Source organism: Acinonyx jubatus, chromosome A2 (assembly GCF_027475565.1).
Source record: "Acinonyx jubatus isolate Ajub_Pintada_27869175 chromosome A2, VMU_Ajub_asm_v1.0, whole genome shotgun sequence".
NCBI classification, from domain to species: domain Eukaryota; kingdom Metazoa; phylum Chordata; class Mammalia; order Carnivora; family Felidae; genus Acinonyx; species Acinonyx jubatus.
Window position 1 is genome coordinate 146,273,652 of NC_069383.1, and position 23,207 is coordinate 146,296,858.

Sequence of the window (23,207 nt, forward strand, 5' to 3'; positions counted from 1 at the left end):
AAACACATACTAACTATAATACCTTGTATAATATAACTAAAGTATTACAAAGAGGGAATTCCATACTCTTCAATTCTAGAATTAGAAAAGACTAAATATAATTCACAGAGTGTCCAGACTGACAAAGTTTTAAAAATTGTATAATTTTTTTATATTTACTTTTTTAAATGTTTATTTATTTTTGAGAGAGAGAGAGAGAGACAGAGCGTGAGCAGGGAAGGGGCAGAGAGAAAGGGAGACACACAATTCAAAACAGGCTCCAGGCTCCAAGCTGTAACCACAGAGCTGAATGTAGGCCTCGAACTCATGAACTGTGAGATCACAACCTGATCCAAAGTTGGACACAGCCAACTGAGCCACAGAGGTGCCCCTGTTTAAGTTTTATAAAAACCAGAGGTCCAAAAAATTAGAAATTAGAAAATATTACTTATAAAAATTTAAAACATATTCATGAAATAGAAAACAATGAGAGCTAATAGGGAGGATTGGCGATGTAAATTCTTTGCTAAATCAAAACACACTTAAGAAAGGTCTAATCATGTGAAAATAAATTTTAAAAAAAGACCAAAACAATAATAGTGTAAAAGGAGGGATATAATCATAAATTGTAGCCAAGGTTTTAAAATATCCGAAGAAAAGGATAAAAACTGTATGATCCTTTCAATAGATGCAGAAAAGCATTTAAGAAAGAACAACATCCATTCATGATAAAAACCCTCAACAAAGCAGATTTAGAGGGAACACACCTCAACATAATAAAAGCCTTATATGAAAAACCACAGCTAACATCATCCCCAACAGGGAAAAATGGAAAGCTTTTCTCCTAAGGTCAGGAATAAGAGACAAAGATGTCCACTCTCACCACTTTTATTCAACATAGTACTGAAAAGCCGTAGCCACAGCAAACAACCAAAAGAAATAATGGGAATGAAATCAATAAGGAAGAAGTAAAATTTTCACTATTTGCAGATGACATCATACTATATATAGAAAACCTGAAAGATTCTACCGAAACACTGCTAGAACTGATACACAAGTTCAGTAAAGTTGTAGGATACAAAATCAACGTACAGAAATTTATTGCATTTCTATACACAAATAATGAAACAGCAGAAAGAGAAATTAAGGAATTGATCCCATTTACAATTGCACCAAAAACCATAAGATACCTAGGAATAAACCTAACCAAAGAGGTGAAATGCCTGTACTCTGAAAACTATAAAACATTATTGAAAGAAACTGAAGAGGGCACAAAGAAATGGAAAGACACTCCATGCTCATGGACTGAAAGAACAAATATTGTTAAAATGTCTACACTGCCCAAAGCTATCTACACTTCTAATGTAATCCATATCAAAATACCAACAGCATTTTTCACAGAGCTAGAACAAACAATTATAAAATTTGTATGGAACCACAAAAGACCCTGAATAGCCAAAGCAACTTTTAAAAAGCAAAGCAAAGCAAAGCTAGAGGCAGCACAATTCCAGACTTCCAGTTATATTACAAAGCTGTAGTGATCAAAATACTTTGCTATTAGCACAAAAACAGACACACAGATCAATAGAACAGAATAGAAAACTCAAACTATATGGTCAATTAATCTTTTTCTGCCAATTTTTAATGAGATTATTTAGTTTTTTGGTGTTGAGTTGTATCAATTCTTTATACATTTTGAATAATAACCCCTTATTAGATATATAATTTGCAAATATCTTCTCCCATTCAGTAGGTTGCCTTTTTGTTTTTGTTGATGGTTTCCTTTGCTGTGCAAAATCTTTTTATATTGATGTAGTCCCAATAATTTATGTTTGCTTTTCTTTCCTTCGCCTTAGGAGATATAGCTAGAAAAATGTTGCCACAGCTGATGTCAGAGAAATTACTGCCTGTGTTCTCTCCTAGGAGTTTCATGGTTTCAGGTCTCATATTTAGGTCTTCAATCCATTTTTATTTTACTTTTGTATATGGGGTAACAAAGTGGTCTAGTTTCATTCTTCTGCATGTAGCTGTCGTTTTCCCAGCATCACTTATTAAAGAGATTGTCTTTTCCCCCATTGTATATTCTTGCCTCTTTGGAATAGATTAACTGACAATATAAGCGTAAGTTTATTTCTGGACTCTTCTGTTCCATTGATCATTTGTATCTACTTTTGTGCTGGTACCATATTGCTTTGATTTCTACAGCTTTGTAGTATATATCTTGAAGTCTGGAATTATGATACCTTCAGCTTTGTTCTTCTTTCTTAAGACTGCTTTGGCCTATTCAGGGTTCCATAAAAATTTCCGTATTATTTGTTCTAGTTCTATGAAAAATAATGTTAGTGTTTTGGCTATCGTTATTTGTAATACTTTGTCTTTTCACCTTTATACTAGAGTTGAAGGTAGTTTACACACCATTACAGTATTAAAATATTCTAAACTTGACTATATACTTACCTTTACCAATGTGTTTTACACCTTCATATGTTTTCATGTTAACTAATACCCTTTTCAGCTTCAAAAACACCCTGCAGCATCGCTTATAAAATGTATCTAGTGGAGATTAACTCCCTCAGCTTTTATCTTTCTGGGAAAGTCTTTATTTCTCCTTCTTATATGAAAGATAACTTCGCCAGATAAAGTATTCTTGGTTGGCAGGTTTTTTTTTCTTTCAGAACTATAAATACATCATCTCATTTACTCCTGGCTTGTTAGGCTTCTGCTGTGAAACTGCTGATAGCTTTATGGGGTTTCCCTTCTATGCAACTATTCTCTTTATGTTGCTACTTTCAAATTTTTCTTTTTGTTTTTAACTTTTAACAGTTTGATATAACACGTCTTGAAGAGTCTTCTTTAGGTTGAACTGTTTAGAGAGCTTTGAGCTTCATGGACCTGGATGTCCGTATCCCTCCCCAGGTTTGGGAAGTTTTTAGCCATGACTCTAAATTAGTTTTCTACCCTAACTCTCTCTCCTCTCCTTCTGGGACTACCACAAGGCATTTACTAGTTCAAGAGGATGATTCCATAAATCCTGTAGACTGTGTTCATTCCTTTTCATTCCTTCTTTTTCTTTTTTTTTTTTTCTCTTCTGGCTGGATATTTTCAAGTGACTTATTGTTGGGTACACAGATTTTTTTCTTCTGTTTGACCAAGTCTATTATTGACACTATCAATTACAGTTTTCATTTTGTTTACTGTATTCTTCAGCTCCAGAATGTGGTTCTTTTATTTTTTCAGTTCTATCTCTTTGTAGAACTTCCTTTTTTGTTCATATGTTCTTTTCCTAATTTCATTATCCATCTATGCTCTCTAGCAGCTGCTGAGCTTCCTTTAACATAATTATGTTCTTTTTTTTCTTTTTCTTTTAAGGAAAAAAAAGAAAATAATTATGTTAAATTACCTTTCAAGCAATTTATAGATCTCCATTTCTTTCAGGATAGTAAACTGAAAACTAATGTGCTTCTTTAGTGGTGTCATATTTCCTTAATTTTTCTTATTCCTTGAAGTTTTGCATTTCTGTCTTTTATTCAAAGAACTTATCTTCTCTAGTCTTTGCTGAAGGACTTCAGGAGACAAATGCCTTTACTAGTCAGTGCAAGAATAAATTATGAAGTTCTCTCAGACCTTTTCTATGTATGCTCCTGCTCCACATCTCTTACTCCTGATTTAGTGAGAATTCCTAAAGATGCCTTCTCTTGATCTCACAAAGTCAGGCCAGGTGATCCCTGGGCAAAACCCTGAAATGCTCAAGTTGTTTGTCTTCTCCTGATCCTACAAAGATTATCTGTATTTCTGCAGAATTGTGAGCCATATGCAAAGGCTTGCAAACACACTATCCATGGGCACAGGTGATACAGTGACAGGAAGAGTGGGTAAGGCATCAAGAACATTTGAGGGGTCCATGGACCAGTTGGAGGAATCTGTAGGAAGATGTTTCCACTAGCTCAGGGGCAGGCTTCTTGGTGGGAGTCTGCAAAGTGGTTAGTCAGTCAGATCTGTGACCCTTTGATGATTTCTGAGCCCTGGTTGCTGTAAGTCCCCATATCTCTTACCTGCCCCCAGCCTCTCTCAACCACTTTGCTGTGCAGATTACTTCAGTATGGTGAGAAAAAAGTGGGCCTCTGGGGCAGCATCCTACATGGCTGGAAAGCCAAGTACTCACTCACTATGCTCTCACTTTCCCCCAGTGGAAAAAGTTCAGACCAAGTGAATCTCTCTTGTCATTGAGCTGTAACACCTTTGGGGAGGGATGACATAGGTAAAGTGAAACTGTTCTTACTACTCTCTTCAATGCATCTATTCTCAGATTTCTGGCTTCAATAGTGTGCTAACATTTCTTAAGTGGAATCCCAGCAATGCAGGAATGGAAAACAGTGTAAAACGTTAAGAATGGCATCTTGAACATGATGTCCATTATGTAAGTCCTACATCCAGATTCCACAAAGGTAATCTCATTCATAGTTGGTTCTGTGAGGAGATGATGGTAGAAAACTCCTATTGCATTGTCTTGCTTACTACTCTCCAAGTCCAGACATTTTTACAATCAAGTTTTATCAAATCTTTAAAGATTACTCTCTAAAAGGCAACCAACGGAATGGGAAAAGATATTTGCAAATGACATATCGGACAAAGGACTGGTATCCAAAATCTATAAAGAGCTCACCAAACTCCACACCCGAAAAACAAATAACCCAGTGAAGAAATGGGCAGGAAACATGAATAGACACTCCTCTAAAGAAGACATCCGGATGGCCAACAGGCACATGAAAAGATGCTCAACGTCGCTCCTCATTAGGGAAATACAAATCAAAACCACACTCAGATATCCCCTCACGCCAGTCAGAGTGGCCAAAATGAACAAATCAGGAGACTATAGATACTGGAGAGGATGTGGAGAAACGGGAACCCTCTTGCACTGTTGGTGGGAATGCAAACTGGTGCAGCCACTCTGGAAAACAGTGTGGAGGTTCCTCAAAAAATTAAAAATAGACCTACCCTATGACCCAGCGATAGCACTGCCAGGAATTTACCCAAGGGACACAGGAGTACTGATGCATAGGGGCACTTGGACCCCAATGTTTATAGCAGCATTCTCAACAATAGCCAAATTACGGAAAGAGCCTAAATGCCCATCAACTGATGAATGGATAAAGAAATTGTGGTTTATATACACAATGGAGTACTACGTGGCAATGAGAAAGAATGAAATATGGCCCTTTGTAGCAACGTGGATGGCACTGGAGAGTGTGATGCTAAGGGAAATAAGCCATACAGAGAAAGACAGATACCATATGTTTTCACTCTTATGTGGATCCTGAGAAACTTAACAGGAACCCATGGGGGAGGGGAAGGAAAAAAAAGAGGTTAGAGTGGAAGAGAGCCAAAGCATAAGAGACTCTTAAAAACTGAGAACAAACTGAGGGTTGATGGGGGGTGGGAGGGAGGGGAGGGTGGGTGATGGGTATTGAGGAGGGCACCTTTTGGGATGAGCACTGGGTGTTGTATGGAAACCAATTTGACAATAAGCTTCATATATTGAAAAAAAAAATAAAAAATAAAGATTACTCTCTACATTAACTTTTTCAAAGTCTAGAACTAGTGTGAAGGTTACCAGATTCATTCTATAAACTACTCTTTACACCAAAAGTAGTCAAGGATATTTCAAGAAAAGAAAATCACAGACAAATCTCATATGTATACAGACAAGCAAGATGCTAAACATAATATAGGAAAATAAAATGAAATAGTGTACTAAAAATATTAAGACTATGGAGAGTGTATACTAAGATACAGCAGTTTTAGAGTAGAATTGGTGATACATCCTTAATGTCGTCTCTAAAACTTCAGTGTTGGGTGGGAGGGAGGGGAAAGTGGGTGGTGGGCATTGAGGAGGGCACCTGTTGGGATGAGCACTGGGTGTTGTATGGAAACCAATGTGACAATAAATTTCATATTTAAAAATTTTTTTAATAATAAATAAAATAAAATTTCAATGTTATTTCCAGAGGCCTTTTCCTACTGTCCTAAAAACATGTAGTTAAATGAATACTGATTTAATCAAATGCTTTTTTGCATATATTATATCTAATCTATTAAATCTATTGGATGCACACAACCCAACCTCTACTATTCTGCCACTCTCTTGGTTTTTTTTAAATATATGAAATTTATTGTCAAATTGGTTTCCACTCAACACCCAGTGCTCATCCCAAAAGATGCCCTCTTCAATACCCATCACGCACCACCCCTCCTTCCCACCCCCCCATCAGCCCTCAGTTTGTTCTCAGTTTTTAAGAGTCTCTTATGCTTTGGCTCTCTTCCACTCTAACCTCTTTTTTTTCCTTCCCCTCCCCCATGGGTTCCTGTTAAGTTTCTCAGGATCCACATAAGAGTGAAAACATATGGTATCTGTCTTTCTCTGTATGGCTTATTTCCCTTAGCATCACACTCTCCAGTGCCATCCACGTTGCTACAAAGGGCCATATTTCATTCTTTCTCATTGCCACGTAGTACTCCATTGTGTATATAAACCACAATTTCTTTATCCATTCATCAGTTGATGGGCATTTAGGCTCTTTCCGTAATTTGGCTATTGTTGAGAATGCTGCTATAAACATTGGGGTACAAGTGCCCCTATGCATCAGTACTCCTGTGTCCCTTGGGTAAATTCCTGGCAGTGCTATCGCTGGGTCATAGGGTAGGTCTATTTTTAATTTTTTGAGGAACCTCCACACTGTTTTCCAGAGTGGCTGCACCAGTTTGCATTCCCACCAACAGTGCAAGAGGGTTCCCGTTTCTCCACATCCTCTCCAGTATCTATAGTCTCCTGATTTGTTCATTTTGGCCACTCTGACTGGCGTGAGGGGATATCTGAGTGTGGTTTTGATTTGTATTTCCCTAATGAGGAGCGACGTTGAGCATCTTTTCATGTGCCTGTTGGCCATCCGGATGTCTTCTTTAGAGAAGTGTCTATTCATGTTTCCTGCCCATTTCTTCACTGGGTTATTTGTTTTTCGGGTGTGGAGTTTGGTGAGCTCTTTATAGATTTTGGATACCAGTCCTTTGTCCGATATGTCATTTGCAAATATCTTTTCCCATTCCGTTGGTTGCCTTTTAGTTTTGTTGATTGTTTCCTTTGCTGTGCAGAAGCTTTTTATCTTCATGAGGTCCCAATAGTTCATTTTTGCTTTTAATTCCCTTGCCTTTGGGGATGTGTCAAGTAAGAAATTGCTGCGGCTGAGGTCAGAGAGGTCTTTTCCTGTTTTCTCCTCTAGGGTTTTGATGGTTTCCTGCCTCACATTCAGGTCCTTCATCCATTTTGAGTTTATTTTTGTGAATGGTGTAAGAAAGTGGTCTAGTTTCAACCTTCTGCATGTTGCTGTCCAGTTCTCCCAGCACCATTTGTTAAAGAGACTGTCTTTTTTCCATTGGATGTTCTTTCTTGCTTTGTCAAAGATTAGTTGGCCATACTTTTGTGGGTCTAGTTCTGGGGTTTCGATTCTATTCCATTGGTCTATGTGTCTGTTTTTGTGCCAATACAATACTGTCTTGAGGATTACAACTTTGTAGTAGAGGCTAAAGTCTGGGATTGTGATGCCTCCTTCTTTGGTCTTCTTCTTCAAAATTACTTTGGCTATTTGGGGCTTTTTGTGTTTCCATATGAATTTTAGAATTGCTTTTTCTAGCTTCAAGAAGAATGCTGGTGCAATTTGGATTGGGATTTCATTGTGTGTAGATAGCTTTGGGTAGTAATGACATTTTGACAATATTTATTCTTCCAACCCATGAGCACGGAATGTTTTTCCATTCCTTATATCTTCTCCAAATTCCTTCATAAGCTTTCCATAGTTTTCATCATATAGATCTTTTACATCTTTGGTTAGATTTTTCTTGGTGCAATTGTGAATGGGATCAGTTTCTTTGTCTTTCTACTGCTTCATTATTAGTGTGTAAGTGCCACTCTCTTGTTAATGTGAGTCTCAAAAAGAGTAACAGATGGATGGAAAACAGTATAAAACTGCAAGAGTGGCACCCGGAAGAGACTGTCCATTAAGTAAGTTCTACATCCAGATTTAGTGAACCATTCTAGCTTCTCTCCTTTCTGAAAACTGGGACACTAGCTTTTCCTTTCCTTCTGTGAGCTACCTTAGATCCTTCCAATAACGTAAGGAAAATTGTTTTTATTTGTATTTCGAGGTTATCTAGTCTTTTTTATTAAGTATGGCTATGGATAAGAATTATGTCCTATGCCTTGCCATCAGAAAACTACTATATTAGTTATCAAATTGTTAAAGTCTCTAACTTACTCATTTACCCATCATGTTTACTAAGTGTCTGCTACATGTCAGGCACTGAGCTAAAGATGAAGACACACAGGTTGGAATAATCTAAGTACAATAGAACACTGGCACAAAGAAAGAAGTGATAAACATTCTTTGACAGATGTCCAACCATCTATAAATTAACTTTGTTAGCATCTTGCCTATATATCCATAGGGATGTTAAATGAGACTGTCATATGCTTTGCAGAAACCAAAACACATTATATCCAATGCACTGGCATGGCTTAGTCATGGTGAATGTGTGACTCTTATCAACTACATTCTTTCTTTTTTTTTTTTTTTTTTTTTTAGTTTATTTTTTTAATTTACATTCAAGTTGGTTATCACATAGTACAACAATGATTTCAGGACTAGATTCCTTAATGCCTCTTACCCATTTAGCCCATCCCCCTCCCACAACCCCTCCAGTAACCCTCTGTTTGTTCTCCATATTTAACAATCTGTTAGGTTTTGTCCTCCTTCCTGTTTTTAAATTATTTTTGCTTTCCTTCTCTTATGTTCATGTTTTGTCTCTTAAAGTCCTCATATGAGTGAAGTCATATGATATTTGTCTTCCTCAGACTGACTAATTTCGCTTAGAATAATACCCTCTTGTTCAACCACTTTCTTTCTTTCTTTCTTTCTTTCTTTCTTTCTTTCTTTCTTTCTTTCTTTCTTTCAACATTTATTTATTTTTGAGACAGAGAGAGACAGAGCATGAACGGGGGAGGGTCAGAGAGAGGGAGACACAGAATCCAAAACAGGCTCCAGGCTCTGAGCTGTCAGCACAGAGCCCGACGCGGGGCTCGAACTCACGGACTGCAAGATCATGACCTGAGCCGAAGTCGGCCGCTTAACCGACTGAGCCACCCAGGCGCCCCAACCACATTCTTTCTTAAATGGTGAAAAATCATCTGTTCAAACTGAAGCACGTCTCAAACATTAAACTAACTTACATACTCCTGAATATTTTTAAGGTAAAATGTTACTAACAAAACAAATACTTAAATAGGGACTTAATTATCTTATTCTGAGCAAAGAGAATATGAATTTCAACTCAGAATTTAATACAGCCTTAGAGTGTGTATATACACATACATTTCTCTCTACCTTAAGTATTTAGGAAACATTCACATACAAGTTGCAGTTTTCCCACCAGCAAGTTACTAGGCTTTGCCTATTTTCTCTAGTAGTATAAATAAGTTTTGTTACAGAATTATACGTTTTTAAAAATCAAAAATATAAAGAAGTAAAAATGAACATAATATACCAAAAGACTACTTATTCATATTCAATAAGCACTGTTGCATAACCAACTCTTGAGAAATTTTGCTCTGAGAAAACAAAGTAATGAGTTCAAGAAGTTGTAAGCTGATGAAAATTATCTAGTAAAGAGGGAAAATGTAACATTTAGAAAAAATACTGCAAAAAGGAATTTCTCTAAAAATCAGTTCTGATTTTCATCTCTAATGAAGACAGAAGTTATTTCAGTAAATATACAAACAAAAATAAAAGTTTCAGAGAAAAGAAATGTTATACATTAGTACTTAAATTGATGCTGTTCTCATGTGTTCCTTACAGCACACATGAATTTTCCCACATGCAATCTCCCACACACACTCAACCCACTTTGAAACCACACTCATTAAACCAGAGTAAAGAGGTAAATCCAAAAAATAATATGAACATGAATAAGTCCTTAAGCAGAACATAAGAGGAGTATGTCATCGGCCTACCTGTAATACCTTGTGCCTCCCTCCTAAAATAAATTTAGGAATCTAGGGTCAAATTTATAAGCTTCTTTTCAAGTAAACTATTTTTCAAGTAAACTAAAGTTTGGTTAGTAATCAGTAAAACTGACAACTCCTAAAACTACGGAAGTTGACTATTCCTAATTTAAATCATGCCACTAACTTCCCACAATTTAAAATAAAAAATATTTGTGTTTCATAATGTAATGATGTTATATAAATGTGCCAAAGTGTCTCTTGTATACTGGGCCCTGTATTATTTACTTCTTCACAGCAAGAGAGTACCATTAGCTCACAGCCCACCAGTGCCAAAATTTTACATCCAACTGCTTCTAATATAACCCAAATAAGCATATTTTTAGCCATTTAGAGCCTGTCATTTTACATTAATAAAGCTGCACTCAACAACTGCTATTCACAGTTTAGACCCACCCTGGACTATAAAAGATCATAAGCTGCTGCTATTCTCTGGTGCTCTTTGACCCAGAGATTTCCCATCATGCAGCTAAATAACATAATCTAGATACATAAGTCCCTTCTCTCCCAGGGGTTCCTGTGCCCTCTTCCTGTTATAGGTATGGCCCTGCGCTGCTGGGAGGTCTCCAGCTGTTAGGGACTTACCTTTACAACCCGTCAAAGTTCTGCCTAAATAAAGCTCATAGTATGTTCCTTCCATCTTGTAGCCATATCTTTTTTCTTATCAGCCCTAAAATCTTCAAATTTACTACAAATTTACTATCTTCAAATATACAAATGTATATTTTTTTCAGTGAAACTTTACAAAAACTGGTGGATCATTTTAAGAATGAGAAAAGCCAGATGTGAAGAAAAACTTTAAAAGCGAACTGAAAACTATGTAAATTTTAAAAGTCCCCACAAGAAAATTTCCATAGCCTATTCAAGTAATTTCATTCCCTGTCAACCAAATAAAAAACAAAAACAAAAGCACTTCAGCACAAATGGTACAAGTTTTCCAAGAAGCAGATGATATATCCTAAGAAGCATTGAGAGCACAGGGTCATCTTTTCCACAGGTATGGCAGGATACAATGAAGAAGGCACATGATAGAAACACAATGCATGTTCACTGATTGAGGCCTTTGTTCTCGGCTACTATTACTAAGGTAGAGCCCCAAGCCCTGGTCTTGCTAATCATATCATGCGCTGGGAGGACCTGCAGGAGAAATATGATCGTTTTAATCCACAACACCACCTATGTAGTATTGCAATCTAAAATGCTTAAGCTGAGTCTAACCAGGAAAAAAACATTTATTTATTTGTTTGTTTATTCATTTATTTAATATGAAATTTATTGTCAAATTGGTTTCCATACAACAACCAGTGCTCATCCCAACACGTGCACTCCTCAATGCCCATCACCCACTTAGGAAAAAACATTTAGGCAAATACAAACTGAGGGACATTTTGCAAAACAACTGACCTGGGCATTTCTATGGTGCTCTTTGACCCAGAGATTTTATGTAAACATCATAAAAGGAAAAAAGAACACACTTATCAAAAATAGAATGGACCCAAATAAATAAATCACGTGTGAGAGAGGAGAAATCACAACCAACACCAGATAAATACAAACAATTATGAGAATATTATGAAAAATTATATGTCAACAAACCAGAAAATCTGGAAGAAATGGATATAAAATCCTAGAAACGTATAAACTACCAAAACTGAAACAAGAAGAAATAGAAAACTTGAACATATTGATATCTAGAAAAAAAAAACTGAATCAGTAATCAAACATCTCCAAACAAACAAAAGTCCAGGGCCAGATGACTTCACAGAGGGATTCTACCAAACATTTAAAGACGAGTTAATACCTATTCCTCTCAAACTGTTCCAAAAAATACAAATGGAAGGAAAACTTCCAAACTCATTCCATGAGGCCAGCATTACCAATTCCAAACCAGATAAAGACAACACTGAAAAAGAGACTTTTTGCAACAAAATATTAGCAAACTGAATCCAACAGTACATTAAAAGAACCATTCACCATGATCAAGTGGGATTTACTCCTGGTTTGCCAGGGTGGTTCAATATTCGCAAATCAAGCAGCGTGATACAAATTGAGCATGATACACTGCGCATGGAGTCTGAAGATTGTCTCCATCTCTATCTCCCTCCCTCCCTCCCTCTCTCCCTCCCTCTTTCTCTCTCCCTCTGTCCCTCTCCCCTGCTAATGTTCTCTAACATAACATAACATAACATAACATAACATAACATAACATAACATAACATAACATGAAATAAAACAGATAAGAACCATATGATCCTCTCAAGATGCAGAAAAAGCACTTGACAAAGTACAACATCCATTCATGATAAAGACCCTCAACAAAGTAGGTTTAGCGGGAACATACCTCAACATAATAAAGTCCATATATGAAAAACCCACAGCTAATATCATCTTCAACGGGGAAAAACTGAAAGCTTTTCCTCTAGGGTCAGGAACAAGACAGGGATGTCCATTCTCACCACTGTTATTTAACACAGTACTGGAAGTCCTAGCCTCAGCAATCGGACAACAAAAAGAAATAACAGGCATCCAAATTGGCAAAGAAGTCAAACTTTCACTATGTGTAGATGACATGATACTCTATATAGCAAACTCAAAAGACACCACCAAAAAACTGCTGGAACTGATACACAAATTCAGTAAAATCTCAGTATACAAAATGAATATACAGAAATCTGTCTCATTTCTATACACTGATTATGAAGATTTAAATTTTTTTTTCATTCAGTATAGTTGACACAGAATGTTACATTAGTTTCAGGTGAACTACATAGTGATTCAATTTCTCTATGTATTACACTATGCTCACCACAAGTGTAGCTATCATCTGTCACCAAACAACACTATTACAAAAGCATTGACTATATTCTTTATGCTGTACCTTTCCCCCCCATGACTTATTTATCTCATAACTGAAAGCCTGAAAATACTTAATTTTTTGACTCCTAGACCATACCCCCACCAAAAAAAGCAATCAAACAAAAACAGCTATAAAAAGGACATTCTTGGGAAAATTAGGGATATTTGAATATGAACTAGATATATTATAGTACTAGTATCAATGGTAAATTTCTTGAGTGTAATAATTATATTGTGATCATGTTAAAGAATGTCCTTTTTCTTAGAAGACACATACTCAAATATTTAACAGTAAAGTATCAGAATGTCTAAAACTTACTCTCATGTTAAAAGCAAGGCTGGGGAGAGAACATGAGCTTAATATGGCAAAATGCTCGTAACTACTAAATTCAGGGGAAAGGATATAGGTGTTATTTATATTATTCTTGTAATCTGTGTATAGATTTGAAATTTTTCAAAATAAAAAATTAGGTAAGAAGAGTCTGATTATTTTTTAAAAAGGATTACATAGAAGAATTTATCCCAAAACCAAATTATGTTGCCATCTGCCCTTCAGTTATGATTATAAGAGTCTTAAGTCTTTGGCCCGTGAGTCTTTCCTGTATTCTACTTCCTCTTCTTTCATTCTCTCTAAAATTTCTTCTTATTGGGTTTTCATTCTTACTAGTCTACCCCAACTGCTCCTAACTAGATCTTCAATCTTACTCAACAACACCAGACATATTTGATTAGTCCATCCTCTAAATACTTTCTTTGCTTGGTCTCCAAGACACTACTGTTTCATTTCTCTACGTGCCTCACTGGCCACAACTTTTTAGATTCTTCTGATTCTCTTCTTCACTTTATCTTTAAACATTACAGTTCCCCAGTATTCTGTCTTCGCCTCACTTCTCCATCTACAGAAATTCCTTTACTGTTCTCATCCAGCCCCGTAGTTTTAAATACCATTTGAATGCTGATGACTTCCAAATCTATGTTTGAAGCGCCAAACTCCTCAGAACTCCACATTCATGGTCAACTGCTTACCTAATATCTCCACTTGAGTCTAAGAGTCATTTTAAACTTAACATGTCCAAAATTGAATCCTTTGATTTCCTCCCCAAAATATATCCCTTCCCAAGCTTCCACATTTCTGTGAATGGCAACCACATCTCCAGAGTTATTAAGACAAAAAACCCTGAAGTCATCTTCAATTCCTTTTTTGTCTACTCTACATGCTCAACAAATACTGTCAGCTCTAACTTCAAAATATATGGCACCTTACCACTTCTCATCACACCAGGGAACATGTGAATCCAAGCTATCATTCTGTCTTCCATGGACCTCTATAGTATTCTACCAAGTCTCCTTGCTTCTGACCTTTCCCCCACTATAGTTCTAGTTTCAACAAAGCAGCCCAGAATAACACTTTTAAAATTAAAAATATGTCCCTTCTCTTTCTGAAAGTTTTTAGTGACTTCCAGGATCATTCAATAAAAGATAACACCCCTCTCATAGCCTACAAGCCCTACAATATTTATTCCTTTGCTGCCACTCTGGACTCATCTCCTTTTACTGACGTCACCTTCACACACTGTAGTGAAACTGTCTACCTTACTCTACCTGAACAAAAAAGGCACATTTTGCACATAAAGGATTAGAGTAGAGATAAAGCTCATGGATTAAGGGCTTGGAATAGGAGTCAGAGAAGAATGATGAAGGGAGGCCCAAGAGGAAGAATGGAACAAGAATAGCCATAGAAATTAAGGAAGAAAAAGGATACCAAAAAGAGATATATCATCAATGTAATATTTATAAGAGTGGGGGAGAAAAAATGATAAAGGAGAATTAACTCATAACAGGGAACAGAGTAAAAATACCATGTATTAAAAAAATGGGAAATCACATTAACATATTATACTGGCTATTTCTGAATGACAGTATTCTTCTAACATCTCTTGTTTTCAGATGTTTACGCTTTGTTATGGCTAGACTATCTCACTTTTGCCCTATATATCTTTAGTTTGGTCCTTTATCCAAGGGCATAGCCCTTATTTACAGGGTATGTTCCTTTAGCAATCTCAACAAAAAGTCCAAAATACTTTCCCAAGGCCCCTATAACTTGCCAGTCCTTGAACTCTAATATTTTTTTCACCAATATTAAGTGGCTGGTGAAGTCTATTCAGTTTGCTAGCTGTACTCTCTAAGATTCCTCAACTCTTACATAGCTCAAAAGAAGCTAGAACTAACTCAATTACTTAAGGGGAATTTGCAAACAGATTAAGACCCTAATTCTCTGAGGTTCTCTTCTCTCCAGGTTTTAACCTCTTACTTTCCAATCTCCCTGAGAGTTCCAAACTCCAGCCTGTTTCCTCATCCCTGAAAGACTACCACTTTCTGTTTGGAATCTGCTCCACCAGTTGACAGCAAACTGAAAAATTCCCTGTGGAAAAAAAGCCAAAATAAACATGAACTCTTCCTGTATGAATCCCTTCCTTCAAGGATCAAAATTCCCCAAGATCCTCCAAAATTTTAAAGAGAGAAAGAGAGAGACCAACAGAAAGAGAGAGACCAAGAAACAGACACTTAACTATAGAGAATTAACTGATGGTTACCTGAGGGGAGGTGGATGCGGGGAGGGGTCAAATAGGTGACAGGGATTAAGGAGGGCACTTGTGATGAATCACTACATTCTACACCTGCAACTAATATTACACTATATGTTAACTAACTGGAATTTAAATAAAAACTTGGGGGAAAAAAGATCCTCCTTACACTGATTGCATTTCAGTACCTAAAGACAATTTTTTAATACTTTCTTCAGATTTCAGAAATATTATTTAGGACCACCAAACTGTGGGAGGTTTGCCTACTGAATTGATTCTACGTAGCTTTCTAAAATTTACATCAAAAAAACGATTTCTCTGCTTCCTTAGAGAAAGTGTGCTTCCAACAAATATGGCTGCTCTGACTCCTAAAAACTGAGAACAAACTGAGGGTTTATGGGGGGTGGGAGGAAGGGGTGGGTGGGTGATGGGTACTGAGGGCACCTGTTGGGATGAGCACTGGGTGTTGTATGGAAACCAATTTGACAATAAATTTCATAATAAAAAAATTTAAAAAAAAGAAATCAAACCAATTCTCTTACACATTAAAAAAAAAAGAAAAACAAATATGGCTGCTCTGTATAATTATTTAAGCCATATCTCCTTTGCCTTCCAGAAACAAACTGAATCGAGGTAGAGATTTTTCTGCTAACAAAGTGGTCCTTTATTTCCTTTACAACTATTATAAACAGGGAACATTGCTCTTGGATTTAAGATGAGTCCCTGGTTATCAATCAGGAAGTGTATTATTTTGCTAGCATTTTCTGAGGTACTCTATTTCTAGATCCCTAAACATTCTATCTCCTTGTCTCATCTCACTTCCATGCAGTTTCTGTCAATTTCAGCTCTTATCAGTCTTATTACTGAACTAAGTGTTATAAATCAGGGGCATTATTTTTGAATTTTGTATTTTTGCATTATATTTTGCATTTTGAGGTGAGCTATTCACATTCAGAAATTATTATTCACATTATTAGTACTTTCAGAAATATATGCCTTCCTGGTCCAGGTCTAGACACTCTCTCTTCCTTTTTCCACACAACTTCTATACAGTCTTGATGATTTTGGCAATCCTTTCCTATAAATTTGAGATAGACTATTTGTTGCAAACGTTCACTAAAAGAGGATTTTCAAGTTTCCTTTCTCTATATCCGTTTGTCTTTGATATTTTATAAAAGAAGAAGGAGAATAAAAAAAAGGTATGCTGATCATGCATTCATATCAGAATCTTCTTACAGGCTTACTATTCCTCAATAACAAATTTTATCTTAGAATGCATACCAGTCACCTAATAATACCTCTCATCTCTAAATCCACCCTTCTAGGCACTGACTCTGAGGCTGGGATTTGCCAACTTTGCTCACAAGCTCCTCTGTCCACTGGGGGCACCTGAAAGATACTGGGGAAAAGGAGATAAGAAGAAGTGTTTCTTGCTGTTCCTATACACAGTTCCTAACCAGAGAAAATAGGTCCCAGCCTCCAGTTGTTATTGGCATTCCCAGAAACAGCCTCACTGCCCTTCTTCATATATACCAGCAACAGCCATGTGATGTTCTTACTCCTCAGATGTTTGAGCTCCGGTATCTCAAGACCCATCTTCTCAGATCCTGAGTTCTAGTATCCCCAGCCCATTATCTTTTGTATCCCCAGCCTACAGAGTATAGACTTCTTTCTGTAGTTATTATTTTTGGTTACATCAGTATTTCCTCTTTTTTTTCATTTTCAAACATGTATGTAAACAATAACCCATATTAAATTCTACCTTGTAAAGCAACTCATAAGTTCTTGTTTCCTGACTAAGCCCTAACTAAACTCTGATGCTTACTCAACCTCTGTTCAAAAACATTATTTCTAGTACCAAAAGCTATCACACTTATATAGTACCTTAAATTTTATATTTTGAAATGATAAATTCTAGAAAATAAAATCACAATTTTATAATAACACATATTTATTACTTTTAAAATTAGAGCATGACAGTAAAGAATTTCTAAAAGTCACTCACAATGTGAATGTGCAAAAACAACAAATGTTAACACTTTGATGTATTTACATCTTGCTCTCTTCTATTCAGAGATTGTAATTGTTATCCTATCAGAACCTATTCTCAAAGTAATAAATTATTAAAAACATACTGCATGCATTATGTTTTTAGAAAATTCACAACCCAGGTTACCTTTCAGGTACAGAAGAAAAGATATTAAAGTTGTCAGTATTTTAAGAAATAGTTATATTCTCAGAATTATATATTATATTATATATGATAAAGCAAACTTATTTTTGGCAGGAAAACATGTTAATAGCATATTTTATACTACAAACCAAAATGAAAAAAAGACTTCATCCACAATCTATAAAAATTATGAATAAATTTAGTAAGGCCAACTACTCACCCCCTATTACTGACAATTGCCTTTTTCAAGTGAATATAATTTACAGGAAAGATACCCTGTAAAAGAGAAAAGATTTCCCATTAGAAAAAGCAATTTCTGATTAACATCACATATATACTAAAATAGCAGCCAGATTTCAGCATGGAAATCAACAATACAGTAGAACTCTTAATGTAGCAACCACTTTGCATATTAAGAATGCAAAATTGCACAAACTATACACATTAGATAGGAATTTCATTGTCATTTGCACTCAGAGTCTATCTTCAGGTGAAAACTGTGATCTTAAGCAACAACCAAAAAGATTATTTTAAGTTACAGATTGGAAATATTCCACCTAATCACTCTCAGGATATAGACTTATATACAAAGCTTGGCATGTATCTACAAAACTATCCCCTAACCAACAACTTATACATTACCCAGCTCTGAGCTAGAGAAACAATTCTCGGACTCTGACAAACATTTATATTCACCAGAATGAACCAATTTGGAAGTTTCCATAAATATTTCTCTTTTTATTCTTTCTAAATAGTTTCCATTTTGATATTTGCCATAATTTGATTTCAATTCCTAAGGTACAAAAAGATGTATTGTTTTAAAAAAAATGAAGTTTTGCAATCAGTGTTTCGTTATTTTTCCCTGATGTATGAAACCCTTCAAATACAACACAAATGGTCTCAATTCTTTTATATATACTCTTTGGCCCACATCACTACCAAAAATAAATCTATACCACACAAGGCCATCAGCAACTAGACTACAGTAATTCATTTTATAGTTTTCAGTATACAGATATTTCACCTCCTTGGTTAAATTTATTCCTAACCATCTGCTTGTTTTCAATCCTATTTTGAATAGCACTGTTGCCTGTATTTCTTTTTCAAATATTTCATTGTTAGAGAGTAAGAAACACAACTAAATTCTGTGTGTTAATTTTATATCCTGCAATTTTACTGAATTTGCTGATTAGTTTCAGCAGGTTTTTGGTGGAGTCTTTAGGATTTTCTACATATATCAAATCATCTGCAAACAAATACAATTTTACTTCTTCCTGATTTAGATGCCTTCTGTTTCCTTTTCTCACCTGACTGCTCTGGCTAGGACTTCCAGTACTATGTTGGACAGGAGTGGTGAAAATGAGGATTCTTGTCTTGTTTCTCATCTTAGAGGAAAAACTTTCATTTCAAACCCATTTACCATTGTGTATGACATCAGCTGTGGGTTTGTCATATGATGGCCTTTTTTATGTTGAGATATGTTCCTTCTAAACCCACTTTTCTGAGAATTCTATTCATGAAAGGATTTTGTATTTTGTCAAAATGGTTTTTCTGCACCTACTGAAATGATTACATGATTTTTATCTTTCATTCTATCAATGAGGTGTATCACATTAATTAGTTTGATAATGTTGAACCATCCTTTCATTCCTTGGATAAATCCCATTTTATCATGGCATAAAAGCCTTTAAATGTACTATTAAATTTGGATTGTTAAAATTTTTTGAGAATTTTTGCATCTGTATTCATCAGGGATACTGTCTTTGGTTTTCTTTTTCATTTAGCATTCTTATCTGGCTTGGGTATCAGGGTATTACTGGCCTCATGAACTGAGCCTGGAAGTGTTTCCTCCTCTTCAATTTTCTGCAAGAGTTAGAGAAGAATTGGTATTAATTTTTTAAAGTTTGGTAGAATTCACCAGTAAAGTCATCAGGTCCTGAACTTTCTTTGTTGGAAGAATCTGATTGCTGATGCAATCTCCTTACTCATTACTGGATCATTAATATTTTTTTTTATTTTTTCCTGATTTATCCTTAGTAGGTTACATGTTTCTAGGAATTCATCCATTTCCTCTATATTATCCAATTTGTTGGCAAATAATTGTTCATGGCATTCTCTTATAATCCCTTGTATTTCTGTGGTACCATTTTTTTTTTTTTTTTTTTTTTTTTTTTTTTTTTTTGGTGAGAGAGAGAGAGAGCAAGCAAGGGAGGGCAGAGGGGTAGAGGGGGAGAATCTTTAAGGTTTTTAAAATATTTATTTATTTGGGGGAGCGCACAAGCGGGGGAGGGGCAGAGAGAGGATCTAAAGCAGGTTCTGCGCTGACAGGCCAACAGCAGCAAGCCTAATGCAGGACTCGAACTAATGAACCCGCAAGATCATGACCTGAGCCGAAGTGGCTCAAATGACTGAGCCACCCAAGTGCCCCAAGGGAGAGAGAATTTTTTTTTAATGTTTTATTTTTGAGACAGAGAGAGAAAGAGGTGGGAGTGTGAGCAGGGGAGGGGCTGAGAGAGAGGGAGACACAGAATCCAAAGCAGGCTCCAGGCTTGGAGCTGTCAGTACAAAGCCTGAATCGAAGCTCAAACCACGAACTGCAAGATCATGACCTGAGCCTAAGTGAGACGCCCAACCGACTGAGCCACCCAGGCGCCCCTGTTAATCCTTTTATAGTTTTCTGGTCTCTATTTCACTTTTCCCACTCTGATCTTTATTTCCTTCCATCTGCTGAATTTGGGCATAGTTGGTTCTTTTTCTAGTTCACTGAGGTGTAAAGTTGGGTTATTTGACATTTTCTTTTTTCTTATTGTAAGGCATTGATTATTATAAAATTGTCTCTTAACACTGGAGCAACCCATAGGCTTTGGTATGCTGTTTCCATTTTCATTTGTATCAAGATATTTTTTAATTTCCTTTTTGATTTTCTGACCCACTGCTTGTTCAGAACTGTGTTGTTTAATTTGCACATATTTGTGAATTTTCCAGTTTTCTTCCCATTATTGATTTCTACTTTTATACCATTGTGGTCTGAAAAGATACATAGTATAATTTCAATCTTCTTAAATTTGCTAAGTCTTGTTATGTGGCCTATCATATGATCTATTCTGAAGAATATTCCATCTTCAGTTGAGAAGAATGTATATCTTGATGCTGGTGAATGAAGTGTTGTATCTATGTCTGTGAGATACATTTGGTCTAAAGTTCAGTTCAAGTCAAGTGTTTCCTTGTTGAGTTTGTCTGAATAATCTATTGCTGAAACGGAAGTAATGAAGTGTCCTTTTACTATTGTATTATCATCTAATTTTCCCTTCAAATCTGTATCTGTTTAATATATTTATTACATACTAATATATTAGTTTTTGATGCACCTATAGATATGATTGCTATATCTTCCTGATGAGCTGATTCCTTTATCATTATACAATGACCTTCTTGGTCTCTAGTCAACAATTTTTATCTTAAAGTCTATTTTACCTGGAGTAAATATAACTACCTATGCTCTCTTCTGGTTTTCACTTGCACAAAATATCATTTCCTATCCCTTTACTTTCAACTTATGTATGTCCCTAAAGGTGAAGTAAGTCTCTTAAAGGTGGTATGTAATTAATGGGGCCTTGTCTTTTAATCATTCTAGCTACTTTAGGCCTGTTGATTAGGGAATTCAATTCATTTACATTTAGAGTAATTATTGATAGGTAAAGAATTACCATCTTCTTGTTTCCAGTTGTTCTATAGCTGCCTTGTTCCTTTTTTCATCTCTTGGCTGCCTTCCTTTATGAACTGATGATTTTCCATGGTGGTATGCTTTGATTCCCATACCTGTATCTTCTGTGATTCTACTATAGGTTTTTGCTTTGTGGTTATTATGGTATTTATGTAACACAACTTGTAACAGTCTATTTTAAGCCAGTAACAACTTAATTTTGATCATATACAAAAACTCTACTCTTTTACTCTCCCCTGCTCTTACTGTTTTCGATGTCACAATTTACCTATACTTTGAATTATTACAGCTATAGTTTTTTAAACACTCTCATCTTTTAACACTAGAGCTAATATATCACCATATTATAGTATTAGAGTATTTTGAATTTGAGTATATACTTACCTTTACCAGAGTTTTATATTTTCATTTTTTCATGTTACTAATTAGGGTCCTTTCATTTCAGCTTGAAGAACTCCTTTCAGCATTGCTTGTAAGGCAGGTCTAGTGATGATAAATTCCCTCAGCTTTTGTTTAGCTGGGAAGTTTATATCTCTCCTTAATTTCTGAAGGACAGCTCTGCTAGGTAAACTATTCTTGGTTGGTGTGGTTCTTTTTTCTTTCACCACTTGGAATAATTATCTCTCTCTCTTCTGGCCTGTAATATTTCTGCTGAGAAATCCACTGACAGCCTAATCAGGGGTGGGAGTACTTTGTAAGTTACAAATTTTGTTTCTCTTGCTGCTTTTAAGATCTCTCCTTGTCTGTAACTTTGACAGTTTTATTATAATATCTCTTAGAAGGGATTTCTTCACGTTCAGTTTATCTGGTGGCCTATTAACTTCATGAACTTGGATGTCCGAATTTCTCCCTAGATTTGGGAAGTTATCAGCCATGAATATGCTTTCTGCCCTCTTCTTCTTCTTCTTTTAGAACTTCAATGATTCACAAATTGGTCCTACTGATAGCTGCCAATGATCATAAAGGCTTTCTTCACTCTTCCTCATTTTTTTTTCTTCTTTTCTAGTCAGTTCTCCTCTGACTGGATAATTTTAAAATTCCTATCTTTAATTTCACTTATTTTTTTCTTCTGCTTCATCAAGCCTGCTGTTGATGTGCTCTACTGCATTTTTTTTTACCATTTCATTCATTGAATACTTCAACCCCAGAATTTCTGTTTGGTTCTTTTTCATTATTTCTAATTCTTTGATAAATTTTTCATTTTGTTAATGTATTATTTTCCTGATTTCAATGAACTGTCTCTCTGGGCTTTCTTTAGCTCATCAAATTTCCTTAATACAGCTCTTTGAATTCTTTATCAGAAAAATTGTACATCTCCATGTCTTTGGATTCAGTTACTGGAAAATTTTTTATGATCCTTTCGTGGTGTTTATTTCCTTGGTTTTTCATGTTTCTTGGAAGTTTTGTGTTATGGTGTTCACATTTGAAGTAGCAGTCACCCCCTCCAGTCTTTACGAATTCCCATCAGGGTAGAAATACCTTCCAATGTCCCTCCTAGAGACTCTGCAAAATTCTCAGACCTTCCACGAACCTGCTCCAAGCTTCTTGCTCACTTTTGTGGCAGAATTCTTCAGCACATATGCCTTTATTGATCCTATAATGCACCAGGTTGAGTGCTGACAGCCTCTCTCATGTTCTCCCAAGAGTGGCACTAAAGCTCAAGTTTGTGGTCTCTGGACTACAGATTTTGTGTGCTTTCTGTATATACTCATGAGCAGTGTTCCAAATCTGGCTCTTGCCACCACCTTAAAGAGTATGCACAGTAAGCCAGCTACAGTGTGG

General features: G+C 35.9%; 1 protein-coding gene across 13 annotated transcripts in view; it reads right to left on the minus strand.

Annotated features, from left to right (window-relative positions):
- Window positions 1-23,207, minus strand: part of DOCK3 (dedicator of cytokinesis 3) — a 561,979-nt gene that overhangs the window by 379,557 nt on the left and 159,215 nt on the right. For 12 of the 13 annotated variants that reach the window (XM_027038830.2, XM_027038823.2, XM_027038822.2 and 9 more), the window contains one exon: window positions 17,922-17,977. In XM_027038830.2, coding sequence (XP_026894631.1) covers window positions 17,922-17,977 — 56 coding nt within the window. Of the gene's footprint in view, window positions 1-17,921; window positions 17,978-19,008; window positions 19,837-23,207 lie in introns of those variants that run through there. The other variant, XM_053219308.1, reaches the window with a different exon arrangement.